Raw genomic sequence first — 17,716 nt, forward strand, 5'->3', positions numbered from 1 at the left:
TCAAAGAAGCAGTAGGAAATGTGGCAGAAGCAAGAGCTCCAAGGACTGAGTGTGCTTCCCTCGATTTGCAGAAGTGGCTACCAGACTAAATGGGAATAATCTACTTTTCATACATTCAACAAGTATTTCTAGAATGCCTCTCTGTGCCAGAGCTATTCTAGGCATTGACTCTAGGCCTCTGTATCACATTGTTCATAAACGTCCAGTTGTTTCAGTTCCTCTGAGCGTGGCAGGAAGATGGCAGGAATCACAGGAAACTATTTCCACTGCTTGGTGAGGCAGCATAAAGTAGGGAGGGGTCAAGGGCACAGATTCTAGAGCCAAACCGTCTGGGTCCAAGTCCTGGCTTCACCACTTCCAAGCTGTGTGATTTCGGGCAAGTGGCTTAACCTCTCTGTGCTGTGATCTTATCAGTAAAATAGGATTGTTGTAAGAATTGAAGGAGTTTAGAAATATGTTAAACACTTAAAAGAATAGTACAGATTTCCCCAGCTATCTGCTATCTGAAAGTAGAGCATTCTTAGGAAACCTTTTGTAAGCTGAAATGGCTTAAAGCAAAGAAGCAATTACCTTAGGACACTTCTTGCTAATGGATGCACAGAATAAATTGAATAAAGCACAGACGCTCACAGGCACCTTTCAAAGCTATGGCGACTTGATGCTGTGATGCTGAGTGAGGTTCCCGGGGAAGGAGCTTGGCGGGGCCACTCTTGCTGCTGCTGGGGGTTCTCGCTGCCTCCATACTGGCTTTGCTGCAAAACAAACGCTGAATGCTGTTTTTGCTTTTTGCCTCTTTTCATAAAAGCAAAAATCCTCTTGGGATCTCTTTTGGTTAGGGAAAACATGTACAGGTCTTTTGTAATAAAAAAATTACATAAAGCAAACATGAAAAGCAGCGGTTACCTGTACGTGGCACATAGAAAGTGTTTACAGTGATAAGTTTGCTACTATTGTTATACCAGAAAATGTGCTGTGTAGGCATTGGGTGTCATTATTACCGTGCAAAGAGTATTGGACTTCAAGGCCGGAGACCTGGCCAAGCCACTTAACCTTCTGTTTCTCATCTGAAAAAATGGAAAGCATTATTTTACCTGCCTGTCTAGCACACAGGGATTTTGTAAGACTCAGAGGATGTGAAATAACTTTGCAAAGTGCAGCGTGCCATTCCCATGGGTAGTACTATTGCCTTTATTTTGACTCCATCCAGGGGTGTTTTTACTGGAGAGAACTGCAGATTAGCTCTTTATTAGAAAGAGAGGTGGCCCTGAAAAGTGAGAAAGGTCTATCCTGTTTCGTTCTTCAAAGACGAATCTGAGCCCTGTTATACTTCCTTTGCCTGAGGAAGATCAGCAAGAGCTTCCCTCCCCCCTTTAGTCAGGGCAAAGGTCTGCCCCCCTGTTCCATCTGTTGTCTGCATCTGTCTGAGCTGTTAGACATGTCAGTGTCTTTCCAGAATTTCTTCACCTCGATCGTGGAGTAAAGAGCAGGCGATTTATCTGTTAAATTATTTGCAGATAACGGGGTGATTGAAAGGGAAGCCTGGCTACAGAAGGTATTTAGAGCTGAGGCCTGCATGACAGTTAGACAAGTAGGAATTGGGTTACAATTTTAAAAATTCAGGACCCGGATATGAAAATGTCACTCACTCTGTGCTGTGATTCTGGAGTTATCGACGTAAAAATGGTAAACCATGAACCCCAAGGTAGTAATATTGTACAGATAAAGAACCTTCCTCAGAAGAGTCAGGAACACTTGGAGTTTGAATTACCCGTGATGTGAAGTTTGTACTGTCTTGATACCGCCCTAGAGGATGATTGCTGTCCTAGAGTCACAGATCAGGAGACTGAGGCCCACAGGACAGGGCAGCGGCGCTCGTTACAGGGAATGGTTCAGCCGGCATGGAGATCAAGCCAGCCTGGGGTCCGCAGGCCCCGCTTAGGTGAGGAATCAACCCCAGTTGTTTGCCTCCATTGAAGGCATAGAATAGAGATGCCTTTCCTTGGCTTTGGGGTCAGAGAGAATTAGGTCCATCCAGACTCCACTGCTGTGTGATCTTGGCCAAATACTTAACCTCTCAAAGCCTCTGTTCTAAAACAGGGACACAAATAGCATCTTCCTCATCAGGTTGTGGTGAAGATCAAATAGAAAGCTCCTGGCCCAGCGCCTGGTACCTGCTTAGTAAACAGGTGCTATCATTATTGTTGTGTTATTATTTCCCCCCCATTCTGTCTCAGCAAAAGTGAATGAAGATTTTTCTAATTATGGTATTCCTGTTAGCACTGGAATATATGGGTCCCTGAGAGCTGAAGCATCTTTTATATTTTCCCTCTGGACACAGCTGGGTGAACACAAACAGTCAACTGTTCAGAGAAATGCACCAGGTGGGGAAGCATCTCATCTCGGCTTCTCTCTACCTGCTGGCTCTGCTCTCCTGCTACAGGCTGCCAGCCTCCACAATGGCTAGGGACAGACTGCCGGTAACCCTTGCATTCATATTCTACAGAACCAGGCACCAGATTTCCGTCCCTCTTGTTCTTTGGGAGTCCTGAGGAAGGGCCTGTTCTTAATTTGAGTCTTGTGTGCATCCCGATAGGCAGGGGTGTGGAGCAGTAGGCTGGCGTTTCCGTGAGAACCTCAGGGACGGAGGGTATGCGTGGAACAGGTCTCTAGAAGAAGGCAGATCTGGCCCCAAAGAAAGATGTGTGTGTTGTTTCACGGAGGGGGGTTCAGGAACACTGCTGGGAAGACAAATAAAAGACAACCGCGGGGCTTCCCTGGTGGCGCAGTGGTTGGGAGTCCGCCTGCCGATGCAGGGGACACGGGTTGGTGCCCTGGTCCGGGGGGATCCCACATGCCGCGGAGCGGCTGGGCCCGTGAGCCATGGCCGCTGAGCCTGCGCGTCCGGAGCCTGTGCTCTGCAACGGGAGAGGCCACAGCAGTGAGAGGCCCACGTACCGCAAAAAAAAAAAGACAACTACTGCTTTGGGGAATACTTCTGGGGGTTCCTAAAAGTCCTTTCCCCATTTCTGATATTTGTATCTGACTTAAATGAGCACAATTTAAATTGAGTTTTAAAAACATCTCATCTCTTTCCGTCCTGTGATTTGAAGTTTTGACTGTGCTCTAAATGTTTGCATCTTGGTTTTAAAAATCAACTGAACAGCAGACAAGCTTATTGCGGGGGTTTAAGAAAAGACGACCACCTCTCAGAACGGTCAGGACCTCAGTGAGGGGCCCTAAGGTTCCCAGGGTCCCTCATTTTCTTCCTTCAGTTTTTTTTTTTTTCTTTCAGGATTCCAGCTGAATTCTGGTGTGCAAAACCATGAGGCAGGGGAAGGAAGTGTGTTTTCATCTAGGCAGTGCCCCAGACGAGACACTTTAAGATCTCAGATTCAATATCCCACTTTCTCCAGGGAGCAGACGACCCCCAAAGTATAATGTATTTCCTAGTCTCAGTTTCTTACTAAAACAGTCAACCTACTCAGCTGGAAATCTCTGGTTCACTGTGTTTCTCCTCCATTGGGTGGGAGCGGGGGCCACGGTCGCTTTGCCCACCGTGTGTCCCCAAAGCCTTGCTCAGCGCCTGGCACAGAGTCAGTGCTCAGATGGGCTGTAAAGCAAACCAGAAACCCGGCCCTTGGAATGTTGTGGTCAGTGGACCATTAATAAAGTCTCTGTGTTTTCAAAGACTCTTGTTTGATTTCCTTTCCAATTTCTCTTTCTTGTCGCTCAGAGGACTTCTTTGGCTCGGAGTCCAGGATCCGTGGAACGGCCTGGGAACGGTCAGAGTGCAGAAACGAAGCCAGAGGAGAAGCCCAGAAGCAATGACCGCAGAGATCTGCCCAGGTAGGACCAGGTCTGGAGGACTGACCCAGCCCAAGGCATGGCCAGCTCGCTGCCTGTTCAGGGTTTGTTTTGCTCTATTTACTTTGGAAAATTTACCCTAAAATCCATGATGTGGTCCTTGGTGGTGAGGTGCTCCAGGCTGTGTTTCCTAGACCTCTTTGTGATTGCCTAGATGCATGATTGGAAAAGTAATGTTTTCCTGCCCAGGGGTGAAATTAGTAATGATAGGCTTCCATTCCACAGCACGCCAGGTCTTTTGTCCCCATTGTCGGAATTTACAATAACCAAGATCAAGGCTGCCAAGGGGCTTAACAGGGGTGACTAATCTGTGGTAAAGTTGAGGTGTGTGTTCTAGCAGGAAGCCGAGGTGGGCACCGGAGGATGAGACAGAGGATGCAGAGAACAATCACTGAGTCTCAGGGAGACTGTGCATGAATTTCAGAAATCAGCAAGGCCACGCCACCACAGTGGAACGTGGCCAGTGCAGGTGCGGCCCACTGGTCAGTAGTCCCTCGTTTTGACCCGCAGTCAGGTCCTGATTTCCCCGCTAGGGCTACTGGGAAGGAATCCAATCGACTCTCCCCACATAGTGTTCAGCAGCCACAGTTTTGGGGTCAGTCACAAGCAGAGGGCGAGCAGATGTGAACATTCTGTCCCCAGCACGGACACTGGTCAGGAACACTGGTGTCAATTAATAATTGCCTGTGGGTTCAGCACATGATCTGGTCAGAAAAACCCTCCTGAACAAATAAATTGAAGCCCAGCGTCTGGGAGGCTGTAGTTACAGGCCTTAAAGGAACAAATGAACAAAAGCTTCAAGGAGCAAAAATGCAAAACTGAGTGGTACACACCCCAGCCCCCCAAATCCCCCATCACTGACTTCAGATCTCAAACGCTTTGCGATCACTTTTCACGTCAAGAGTTTAAGCAATATTTTTTGCTTTGAGGGTCATGGGCGAGTAAGAGCGGCCCCTGGTGGCAGGAATTTCCACGCCGGCTGGTGTCATTTTCTGGGCGGGGCGGGGGGGGTGGTCTTCAGTTATGCGGTTTCCAGAGGAGAGGCTCTTTGAACCTCTTGGCATGAACATTGGATTTCTTTAGGGCAATGCTGATCCCTGGGGCAGAGGATTCTTTTTTGTGGAGAGAGGCACAGACTATGCCTTGAATGGCACCTTTGATCTCAATTCTTTGTAAAATGGGGGCTTCCTTTCCCTCCCAGAACCCCATGGCTGTTCCACCTTCATGCACTTTTCTATCAGGGTAGCAGGACAAAGGGTTTAATATTTGGCTCTAACTAGACTGGATGACAGTCTAAACTGGCTCCTGGTGATATGAATCTAATGATCTGGAATCCTACACAAGCGAAGTCACTGCTGGCTGAGACCCAAGGTCCAGCTCTTCCATCCCCAGCCTTGTGAGGTTCTGGGATTCCTGGAGAGGTTTGGGAATTACTTGGGGCCGGTGTCCCAGCTGGCCTGGGGAGTAACAGCAGCTCAAAGTTCTTTCGTTTCTTGTTCCTCAGCTTAAATCAATTATCTTTCCCTTGAAGAATTGTCTCTCACTGGCAGGCAAATTGCACAAGAGGTGCCTTCTAACAGCAAGTTCAAAAAAGCAACTTCCGGGCTTCCCTGGTGGCGCAGTGGTTGAGAGTCCGCCTTCCGATGCAGGCGACACGGGTTCGTGCCCCGGTCCGGGAAGATCCCACATGCCCGCGGAGTGGCTGGGCCCGTGAGCCATGGCCGCTGAGCCTGCGCGTCCGGAGCCTGTGCTCCGCAACGGGAGAGGCCACAACAGTGAGAGGCCCGCGTACCGCAAAAAAAAAAAAAAAAAAAAAAAAAAAAAGCAACTTCCTGTGCACACTTAAAAACGTGATCCTCCTCCGTAAATGTGCCCATGTCTATTGTGAAAGGCCCTGCACTAACTAACTCAGAAACTAGCAAGAGGAGGCCAGGGAGTCAGGATGTTTACAGGAAGAGGGAGCGAGCATGGGGTCCCCTGTGTGCTATTTCAGTGGGGCACGCCACCCTTGGCATCCACAACAATGATAGCATCTGACTAGGATTTGACGTTTATTTTGCAGACGGGCACTAGAAACTAGGCCGAATGCTCTATGCCTGCAAAAAAAATTTTTATTTTCTTTAAATCAGTTCATTTCTGATTCTGAGTCCTTACTTGGCCAGGCTGGCGGGAACGCCCATGTCAGCCATCCTTGGGAACCCCTCTCCTGACCTGGTGTATCGAGGCCATCATCTGTCCCCTCCTCACCCCATCACCACTGAGATGTCCACATCTCAGGCCACACTGTCTCTCCAGCCCTATGACTGTGCTGCTTTCACGATACATTTGGCACATGGGGGTCTTTGGTGAGGCTGGGAGCCCATGGTCATTCCCTTCAGTCCTCTGGGATCATCTCCCCCGTGAGCCTGAGGACACGCTCAGGAAGCAGGGAGGGAGTCCCGGACGTTCCCTACTTCCTAGGACCCTTCCATGCTCTCTCCTCATCATCCTAAAATGGGCTTGTGGTCTCCTTTTGCCTCAACCGATAGCCAGCATTTTCTCTTCAAAGGACGTACTACAGATTTTTACAAAAGATGGAGAGACCCATTGCCCTCAAACTGTTTCTGTTTTCTACTTGGAAAAGCTCCAGAGAGAGAACACAGAAAGGCCTGCAGTGGGCCTGCTGGACCGGGAGGCAAGGGAAGAATATAAGGAGAAAGGCACGTGTTAATACTACCAAAGATTGTCCCTCTGCCCAGGTGTGATCTCTACTTTCCAGAGGAGGAAACCGAGGCTTGGAGCACTATGCCATCAAAACCCTAGTGGTAAAAAGTCCATCGTTTCCCCCTGGAAGCTCCTCTTCCCTCTGAATACACAAGAACAGGCTTCATACATCCCCAAAGAGGTTAGCGCTTCATCCAGTAGGGAGTCCCCTCAGTTTAACTGCTTTGCTTGCCAGTTGCCACACGGTGTCGCTGTTGTAACTTAGCCCTGCATTGGCCAAGCCCGTGCAGAGGCTGGGCAGTGCCTCCCAGGTGCCCCGCCTTCCCGGTGCCCCACCCTGCGCAAGGCCCTGGGCTCCCGCGAGAATATCACCCCGCCCTCCCCTAAGCTTCGCCCGAGTCTGCACCTCTTACTGCTCAGCGATGTCCACCCTCGAGCACAGCTGCCCTGGAAACTTGCGACTGGACTGGTTCCAGCTCCACTGTCCAGTCTCCCGGAGCCTTTCCCTCCTTGGATACCAACAGCCCTTGCCTTTTTTTGTTTTTCAATAGATCTTTATTGGAGTATAATTGCTTCACAATACTGTGTTAGATTCTGTTGTACACCAAAGTGAATCAGCCATATGCATGCATGTGTCCCCATATCCCCTCCCCCTTGAGCCTCCCTCCCACCCTCCCTGTCCCACCCCTCTAGGTCATCACAAAGCACCTAGCCGCCGATGTCCCTGTGCTATGCTGCTGCTGCCCTTGCCTTTTAAACCCTCAGAACAAAATGGATCTTATCATACAACCTTTCCCCAGATAATGAAGCCATTAGGTTGCACCAGAGGAAATTACTGTTTTTGTAGGTTAAAAAAATGTCAGATAGGGTTTCCCTGGTGGCGCAGTGGTTGAGAGTCCGCCTGCCGATGCAGGGGATGCGGGTTCGTTCCCCGTCCCGGGAAGATCCCACGTGCCGCGGAGCGTCTGGGCCCGTGAGCCATGGCCGCTGAGCCTGCGCGTCCGGAGCCTGTGCTCCGCAACGGGAGAGGCCGCAACAGTGAGAGGCCCGCGTACCACAAAAAAAAAAAAAAAAAAAAAAAGTCAGATCGTGGCCATTTCCTATGCTTCAATATCATACTTGCTGATTCTCTCAAGGAGGGTGCCAGGTGATATTTCAGAGATGACAGACTTTTCTCAGGGAGTGACCCTAAGTGATTCGTGGGTGAATTTCTGGCACCCTTGTCGCTGAAGGAGGAGTGGAAACTCAACAGCCAAGAGTCTTAACTGTTCTCCACTGGCTGTCAGAGGTGAGCAGGCATCAGGATCACCTGCAAGGCTGGTTAATACACAGGTCACTGGACCCGTCCTCTAGAGATTCTGATTTGGTAGGTCTGGGGCCAGGCCTGAGAATGAGAATTTCTGATGAGTTCCCAGGTGACGCTGATGCTGCTTTGCAGGGACCGCACTTGAGAAGCACTGCATTATACCAGAGAGCTGTGTGAGTGCCATGGCTCCATGCTGTTGGGGTCCAGAGGAAGACGCCTTTGCTGGGGGCTAGGTTAGACGGGAGAGTCTCCTGGGGGTGGGGGTTGGGGGACTTGAACCAAAGGGGATGGCTGTAGAGGCCGTTCCAGGCAGGGGCAGAATTCCTGAACTGGACCTCTCTGGAGCAGAGCAGGAAGTGAGCCCAGACCTGGTGGTGGATGTTCACTAAAAACAAGGTTGGAGAAGTGAGGCCAGGTTGAGAACTTGGAGGTCAGGGAAGGGACTGAGATTTTATCCTGCAGATAACAGGAAGCTGGGGAAGTACTTTGTGGTTGGCTTGTTGTATTTAAACAAGGGTTTATGAGGGAACTTAGAGCCTGAATTAATGTGCTGGAGCAGGTAGGCTGGAAGGACAGTAAGGGATGCTCTTGTAGTAGAAGGATGGTGGCTGGGAAATCACCCCAAGGTAGAACCTGTTACTGAACTGAACTCTGGTCCACTTGCCCACGTGCAGCAAAGCCAATCTACTGACACTGGGTTGTGGTGAAGGAAAGTACAGTGTTTGTTGCAGGGCACCAGGCAAGGAGAACAGGCAGTTCATGCTCAAAAGCTCTAAACTCCCTGATGGCTTTCAGAGAAGGGTTTTTAAAGACAATATTAGGGGTAAGGGTCGCAGGGTGTCTGATTAGCTCATGAACGTTTTTTTCGTTGGTTGGTGGTAAGGTAACAGGGTGATGTTTGTGGAATCTCAATCATCAACCTTCTGGTTCCAACCAGTCTGGGGTCTACATGCTTGTGGTCAGCATGGAGTCACCAACCTCCACCAGGATATTGCTATTTATATCCCTTCAGGAGGAACCGGGAGTCCTGTGACTCTGTTGTCCTAATCATTAACTTCTTGAGTCTGCTCTTTGGAACTCAGGGAAGGTCAAACAAGAAGTGGGGACAAGGGAGGGGCTTGTACCTTGGAAGGGCCCACAGGGTCCTCCTTAATTTCAAACCTACAGAACCTGGGGATGGCCTGGGTGCAGGCAGAGGAGGTGGAATCTAAGAAGATGCTAAGGTTCTGGACCAAGAACCCAAAAGAAAGGTCCAATATTAGAAACTGGGACGTCCAAAGTGAGAGCTGCTATAGGGAAACTGTGATCAGTTTTAGGCACATTGAAGGAAAGACCATCAAGCTTACTGGGAACCCTGCTGGTATGGTCTTTATGTAAGCTGACCCCTGGCATGGGGAGGAGTGACAGTTTAATGGCATGATGATGGAGCCTTATGGCCCCAAATGCTATGATATCCTCGTGGAGGTTTCAGTTATTTACACAAGTTATTCTCAGATAGATTGGCTCATTCCACTGCTGGTGTGTGTGTGTGTGTGTGTGTGTGTGTGTGTGTGACTTTAAAACTATATTTAAGAACGCAGGAACAGGGCTTCCCTGGTGGCGCAGTGGTTGAGAGTCCGCCTGCCGATGCACATGACGTGGGTTCGTGCCCCGGTCCGGGAAGATCCCACATGCCGCGGAGCGGCTGGGCCCGTGAGCCATGGCCGCTGAGCCTGCGCGTCAGGAGCCTGTGCTCCGCAACGGGAGAGGCCGCAACAGTGAGAGGCCCGCGTGGCGCAAAAAAAAAAAAAGTGAAAAAATAAGAACGCAGGAACAGATCGGGGTTGGGGTGAAGGACAGTAAATGAACTCATATGGGACAGTGTTTCCCACACTTCCCAGATCATAAGATTTACCCGGATGTCCGTTAACTATATAAATTCTTAGGCCCCTTCCTGGTCCATCAGAATCACTAGATGTGGAGCCAAGGAGTCTATGTTTTTAATAAACACCCAGGGTGAGTCCAGCAGGGACATCGTGAATAGTGATCGACTGCCAGGTTCACCTTATCACGTGTCAGAATACCCCATTTCCTGACCCCTCCCTTGAAGAGTCTGATCCAGTAGACTTGGGGTGAGACCACAAAATCTGTTTTTAATAAGAAGACCATGTGACTCTCATGATAAAGTGTGGGAAGCACTGACCCAGGGCTTACCCTCAGGCCAATAACCATAGCTACCTTTTGTTTGCTTGTCTGTGAAGTTTATAGTGAAGGCTCAGAAATCAGGGATAATTAGCATACGTTAAACTCCTGCCCCCTCCCTTTCTCTCATCTATGTTTTTCTTTCCATAAATATCTATTGGGAATCCATTGTGCGAGGCACTGGGGACACAGCCAATAACACCAGAAGCCCTGGGGCTTCTGCTCCAGCTGGTAAGTAGGTTGTAGTGAGGAAGACAGACATGGAACAGAAGGAAGACAGACACTTTCAGGTAATGTCAAGGCTCTGAAAGACACCAACCTGGTGTTGTGATTGACAAGAACAGAGAAGGGAGTGACTAGTTTGGATTAGATCAGTGGTTCTCAAAGTGGGGTTCCCAAATCTGCAGGCTGAGCACCAAATGGGAACTTGATAGAAATGCTAAGTCTTGGGCCCTTCCCCAGACTTTGGGGTGAGCCCTCCAGGTGTTCCGTTACACACTAAGGTTTGAGAACCATTGGATTAGATGGTCAAGCAAGGGAGTGATATTTGCACTAAGTCTGGAATGACAAAAAGGAGGCAGGCGTGGGAAGATCCAGGTAGAGGGACAGGCGGTGCACAGGACGTGAGGGAGGAATGAGTTTAGTGTGTTAGAGAAACAGGAGGAGACTGATGAGTGAGCGAGAAGTGTGCAGGGGTCAGATCAGCCAGACTGGGGCCTTGAGGGCTGGCCATGGTAAGACACCCAGATTTAGGTGACGTGAGCCGATATGTGTTGAAACAGGACCTCTCTGGTTGCTGTATGGAGAATGCAAGGGAGAAAGACTGGAGGCCAGGAAGTCAGAGGAGAGGTCATTGCAGGTCCCTGAAGGATGAAGGGGTGCCTGGAGCTAGGGCAGGGATTCCCAGCCTTGTTTTCATTATCTTCCTTTCCCTGCCCTCCCACAGGAACCTTTGTAGATATTTTATTCCAAATTGCCTTCCCCTCCCCAAGAAACTTCAGTACCACAGCTATAGTGCATATGTTTATGTATTGTGGTCTTTGGAGGGCTGCGAACCATCGCAATATGTATGATTTTCTTTTCCTGCCTCCTGAGAGCCAATTTTCACCCCTCTGGGGGCGATACTGGCCCACTGATGATGCAAGGACTGAGGTGATAACAGTGGAGATGGAGAAACATATGCAGCTTTGAGTATTTTGGATATTTTGGAGCTAGAGATGCCAGAACTTGTGGATGGATGGGATTTAGAAGGAGGGAGAGAAGAATCAAGGAAGACTCCCAAAGTCTGGGCTTGAGCAATTGGGTAACGGGAGCCATTTGCTGAGATATGAAAAACTGGCCTGAACAGGTCTATCTGCTGAGTTCCATAAGTCACAGACCCAGTGTCCAGGAGGAAATCCTGTTGCTACCAGGTACCAATCTGGCAAGATAGCGTGGTGACCATCACAAACTCTGTCTCAAACTGGGAGAAACGTAGGATGGCCCACCATCTTTGAGAGAAAAGCAGGGTTCTCCTTTGTGCTTCAGGCATAGCTCATTTCCTGCTATATACCTGTGATATTGTGATTTACAATAAGGAACATATATTTGGTCTTCATCCCAGTCCTGGCACTGAGCTCCTAACACCTTGGGAATTTCCTAAGTGATGAGAGCAATAAAGGTGTCTTTTGTTATGCTAATGACGTGACTTTTGGAAAGCACTTAAAAATGGGGGCTGGTTACCAGGGGAACCAACCCTGTGATTGGAGGGTTGGAACTTTCAGTCCTACCTCCCTGACCTCTGTGTGTGTGTGTGTGTGTGTGGAGAGGGGCTGGAGGTTGAATTGATCACCAATGGCCAATGATTTTAATCAGTCATGCCTATGTAATGAAGCCTCCTTAAAACCCCACAAAGACAGGGTTCAGAGGGCCTCTGGGGTGGTGGACACATGGAGTCAAAGAGAGTGCGAAGCTCAGAGGGCATGGAGGCCCCTCACTCTCTCCCCATACCTTGCTTTATGCACGTCCGCCATTGGGCTGTTCCTTTTGTAATAAACTGGTGATCCAGGAAGTAAAATGTTTCTCTGAGTTCTGTGAACCACTCTAGCCAATTAATTAAACCCGAGGAGGGGGGTCACTGGAACCTCTGATTTATAGCCAGTTGGTCAGAAGCTCAGGTAGCAATCTGGACTTATTGGGGTGGCGGGAGCACTCCTGTGGGACGGAGCCCTTAGCCTGTGTGGTCTGATGCTATGCAGTGTACCTCCAGGTCGTGTCAGAATGGAGCTGAATTGTAGGACTCCCAGCTGGTATTGGAGAACTGCTTGTCGGTGTGGGGAAAAAAATACCCACACTTCAGAATTTTTGGTGCAGAATCTTAACACCCAACACCTTAAACGCCTGAATTTCCTTGGAGGAGGGACAGGTTTCTTAGTCCATTTAACAAACGTGGACCCACAGCTCACCACAGGGCAAGCTCTGGGCTTGAGGCCAGAGGTACAAAGATGAACAGGACGTGTTGGTCCAGGTGTAGAGAAAGACATGTAGATGAATAATTCTAGAAGAAGCTAAATGCTATAGGCAGACTCTGTGGGAGCACAGGGACAGGAGAGAGGCCAGACTCGCTGAGGAAAGAAGGAGCATCCCCCAGAGGAGATGGCCTTGCAGCCGGGGCTTCAAAACTGAGTAGAAGTAGGGGATTGTGGGGAAAGAAGGTGGTCCCAGGCAGAAGGAAGAGGTATAATTATTATAGATCTATAAGAAACAGAATTTAGGAAGCACTAGACTTACTAGCCTCTTAAATTTCAGAACTTCTTTAAATGTGGAAAATAGGAGATGTAGCACATTCATTAAGCTCAACCTCTTGGATCTTTCAAAACTACAAACTTAGAAGAAAAAATCCTTGGCGTTTGGGTAGGGAACACCTAGGGAAGGGTAGAAAAACGGTTCGAAAAAAAAGAAATAATGGGCTCCAAATGACAGGTAAGGATGTTTCTTATACCTTGCCTCCCATAGTCATTTTCTTTTCTTTTCTTATTTTTTTAGTTTATAAAGGTACTGACTTTTTTTTAAAAATTATTTTTATTTTATTTTTTGTTGAAGTGTAGTTGATTTACAATGTTGTGTTAGTTTCAGGTGTACAGCAATGTGACTCAGGATATATATATATTCAGAATATATATATATTCTTTTTCAGATTCTTTTCCCTTGTCAGTTATTTTCAAACTAAGTCCACTGCATGCTGGGCATTGGACTCAGGGCTGAAACACATACCTCATTCTAGCAGCTCTGTGTGGATGAATGCAGATGACCTGAGGGGCTATATAAGGAAACTGAGGTTCTGGGAGGTGAAGGAACCAGCCCCAGGTCACACAGACAAAACGTAGCATGGTGGGAACTAGAATACAACTTGGTTTGATGCCACCCAAAGCCCAGGCCCGTAGCCATTACGCTGAGTCCTTACAGGTGCCTGAAAAGATTTGCCTTGTGGTCTCCATAGAGACACATTAGAAAGCAAACCCCAGTCTGTTTTCAAAGTTTAATTTCCCTATAAAGAAGGTCAGTTCTCAGACCCAGAAAAAAGAAGAAGCAAGAAGATCTGATCGGTTTTATGAGCAGTGGCCGGGGCCAGCGCTTCAGGACTGGGCCCCATGTTTCCCAAGCAGTAGATGCTGTTTCTTCCAAACAAAGCATTGTGAAGTCCGGGTTCTGTTCACAGGCTCCTGCCAAGCAAGGCAGGGTGTGTCAGGCAGCGCCGGTTGCAGCTTCCACCAGCCTGTCCTGCTTCTCACTCATTATTTATCTCTGGCAGGAAGTAAACACGGAGAGGAGAGTGGGAGGGAGGGAGAAAAGGAGGAGCTCCCTGACTTTTGACACTGGCTGGAAAAGAAGGTCATGTGCTGAATTAGGTGTGTGTCTGCTTTCCGCTCATCTGGTTTCAACAGAACCTTTAAGAAGCGGAGAAGAGGAGCATTGTTCCATTCAGAGACAGTACTTGGAAAATAGAGAAAAGTAGAAAGTAGAGGGGGAGAAAGTCACTGATACTCCCACCGTCTACAGACAACTGTTTTTAAAATATTAGCTTGTTTCCCTCAGACTTTTCTATTTTTTCTAGTTCTTTATTGATTGTCATAGCTCTGTGCAGATATACATATATTTATATATATTTAAATACAACACACGTTTAAATAACTTATTTGTATAAATATAATAAAAATATATAATATATTTAAATAATTAATGAATTATTTTTGGAGCGGTTTTACAGAAAAACTTAGTACAGAGAGCTCCCAAAATCTCTCCCTCCTCTGTACAGTAGTTTCCCCTGTTATTAAGATTTTGCATTAGTGTGGTACATTCGTTACAATTAATGTACCAATATCGATACATTATTAACGAAAATCTATACTTTACATTAAGGTTCACTCATCGTATTATACCTTCTATGGGTTTGAAAAATGCATGATGTCATGTGTCCACCATTACGATATCATACAGCATAGTTTCACTGCCTTAAAAATCTCCTGTGTTCCACCTATTCATCCCTCCCTCCTTCTCTCCAGGGGCAACCATGAGTCTTCTAACTGTCTTCATAGTCTTTTCTTTTTTCTATTACCTTTTTTAAATTGGTATAAAATACGTACCATAAGCTTATAAATCTGAACTTGTTGAACGTTCACACGCCTATACCCCTGTGTAATCACGCCCAGATCTATTTCCATTACCCCAGAACATTCTCTCACGTCACTTCCCAGGCCGTACCTCTGCCCAAGAATAACAACTATTCTGACTTCTACCACCACTGATTAGTCTTGCCAGTTCTTGAATTTCATATAAATGGTATGGAACGGTAGGTATACTTTGGTATGTGGTTTCTTTTAATCAACACTGCTACTTGTTTTTTTAAGTTATTTTTTATTGGGTTTGAAAAGGCAAAGCATACAATTTACCATCTTAACCAATTTTAAGTACAGTTCAGTGGTGTTAAGTATCACCACTTAACTGTTGTGTAGCCAGTGTTTCTATAGTTTCTTAAGGTAGAAGTTGAGGTCATTTATTTGAGTCCTTCTTTTTTAATATAGGTATTTTAGGGCATTAGAAGTCACTCTAAATCCTGCTTTAACTGCCTCTGACACATTTTGATGTTTGTGTTTTCATTTTCATTTTGTTCAAATACTTTCTAATTATCCGTTTAATTTGTTCTTTGACTCACAGCCTATTTAGAAGTGTATTATTTAATTTCCAAATAGTTGAGGATTTTCCAGATATCTTTCTCTTATTGATTTCTAATTTAATTCTATTGTAGCCAGATAATGCACTCTGAATAATTTAATATTTTAAAATTTATTGAGTTTTTTTTAACGTGTAGAATATGGTCTGTCTTATAAATGTTTCATTTGCAATTGAAAAGAATGAATTCTGCCACTATTGAATAGTGTTTAATAAATGTCAATTAGGTCAGGTTGGTTGATAGTGTAGTTCCATTCTTCTATATCTGTACTGATTTTCTATCTACTTGTTGAATAAATTATTGAGAAAAGGGTATGGAACCATTAGGTTATAATTGTAGATTTGTCCACCTCCGCTTTTATCAGTTTTTGCGTTTTACATATATATATATTTTAATTTATTTATTTAATTTATTTGTTTTTGGCTGAGTTGGGTCTTCATTGCTGCGTGGGGACTTTCTCTAGTTGAGGCGAGCGGGGGCTACTCTTCATTGTGGTGCACAGTCTTCTCATTACAGTGGCTTCTCTTGTTGTGGAGCACAGGCTCTAGGCGCCTGGGCTTCAGTGGTTGTGGCATGAGGGCTCAGTAGTTGTGGCTCTCAGGCTCTAGAGCACAGGCTCAGTAGTTGTGGCACATGGGCTTAGTTGCTCCGCAGCATGTGGGATCTTCCCAGACCAGGGCTTGAACCCGTGTCCCCTGCAATGGCAGGCAGACTCTTAACCACTGAACCACCAGGGAAGGCCGCATTATGTATTTTGAAGCTCTGTTGTTAGATAAACTTTCAGAATGGCTACATCCTCTTGATGAATTGGACATTTTATCATTATGATGATCTACTTTATGCCTGGTAATATTTTTTGCTCTAAAATTGACTTTGTCTGATATAATATAGACACAACAGCTTTCTTTTGATTAGTATTTTCATGGTTTACATTTCCCCCCCTCATTTTCTTACTTTTAACCTATTTGTGCTTGTTAAGCAAAGTTCAAAGTGCCTTTTTTGTAGGAAGCATATAGTTGGATCTTGATTTTTTAATCCATTCTGAATACCTCTGCATGTTAACTGGAGTGTTTATAACATTTACATTTAATGTGATTATTAATATAGTTGGCTTAAATCTACGGTCCTGTTGTTTTCTCTGTACATCTATTTTTTTGTTCCTTTTTCCCTCCTTCTTCTCCTTTTCAAAAAAAATTTATTTTTATGATTCTACTTTACCTCCCTTTTGACTTATTACAATTATTTGTGTTATTTTAAGTGGTTGCTTTAGGATCTATAGTATATACATCTTTAAAGTATCACAAGCTCCTGTCAAGTGGTATCGTACCACTTCATGTATATTAGAAGAATCTTGCACAATATACTTCCATTTCTCCACTTTTGGCCTTCGTGCTATTGTGGACATACATTTTACTACTACGTGTTACAAATCCCACAGTATATGGTATTTTTGCTTTACATAGCCAATTATCTTCTAAAAGAGATTTAAATAGTGAGGAAAAATGACTTTATATTTACCTGCATAGTTACCATTTCTGGTGCTCTTTATCCTTTTATATAGATCCTGACGGCCCTCTGGTATTATTTTCTGTTGGTTTGAGGGACTGTCTTCAATATTTCTTGAAATACTGGTCTGCTGGTGATGAATTCTTTTAGCTTTTGCATGTCTGAAAAATAATCTTTTCTTTAAAAATAAATTTATTTATTTATTTATTTTTGGCTGCACTGGATCTTCGTTGCTGCGCACGGGCTTTCTCTAGTTGCGGCGAGCGGGGTCTGCTCTTCGTTGCGGTGCACAGGCTTCTCATTGTGGTGCTTCTCTTGTCGCCGAGCACGGGCTCTAGGCTCACGGGTTTCAGTAGTTGTGGCGCACAGGCTTAGTTGCTCCACAGCATGTGGGATCTTCCCGGACCGGGGCTCAAACCCATGGCCCCTGTGTTGGCAAGCAGATTCTTAACTGCGCCACTAGGGAAGTCCCTGAAAAAAAATCTTCATTTCATCTGTGTTTTAGAAAGATATTTTCACTGTGCAAAGAGTCCTTAGTTGGACAGTTTTTTTTTTCTTTTATTGCTTTAAAGATATCCCACTGTATTCCAGCTTGCATTGTTTCCAAAATCTGATGTCGTCCTTAAGTTTGTTCTTCTGTTTTTTTCCTCCAGCTGATTTTAATGTTTTTTTCTTTTTCACTGGTTTTAAGCAATTTGGTTATGATATGCCTTGGTGTAAGTTTCTTCTTGTTTCCTGTGCTAGAAGTTAGATTCTTGGATTTGTGGGTTTACAGTTTGCATCATAGTTGGAAATTTTGCAACCATTATTCCTTCAACTGTTTTTTGTAATGTCTCTGCCGCCTTTGGGGACTCTGACTACACATACGTTCAGCTGCTTGAAGTTGTCTGACAGCTCACTGATGATCTGTTCTTTTTTTTTTTTTTTTGAGTCTTTTTCTCTTTGTG

At 46.0% G+C, this 17,716-nt stretch overlaps 1 protein-coding gene across 4 annotated transcripts in view; it reads left to right on the forward strand.

Annotated features, from left to right (window-relative positions):
* TACC2 (transforming acidic coiled-coil containing protein 2) overlaps positions 1 to 17,716 on the forward strand; it is a 186,178-nt gene that overhangs the window by 14,205 nt on the left and 154,257 nt on the right. For all 4 annotated transcript variants that reach the window (XM_024756028.1, XM_024756027.1, XM_024756029.1 and 1 more), the window contains exon 3: positions 3,734 to 3,846. In XM_024756028.1, the coding sequence (XP_024611796.1) occupies positions 3,734 to 3,846 (113 nt within the window). The remainder of the gene's footprint in view (positions 1 to 3,733; positions 3,847 to 17,716) is intronic.

This window comes from Neophocaena asiaeorientalis, unplaced genomic scaffold, assembly GCF_003031525.2.
Source record: "Neophocaena asiaeorientalis asiaeorientalis breed wild unplaced genomic scaffold, Neophocaena_asiaeorientalis_V1.1 scaffold85, whole genome shotgun sequence".
In the NCBI taxonomy this organism is placed as follows: domain Eukaryota; kingdom Metazoa; phylum Chordata; class Mammalia; order Artiodactyla; family Phocoenidae; genus Neophocaena; species Neophocaena asiaeorientalis.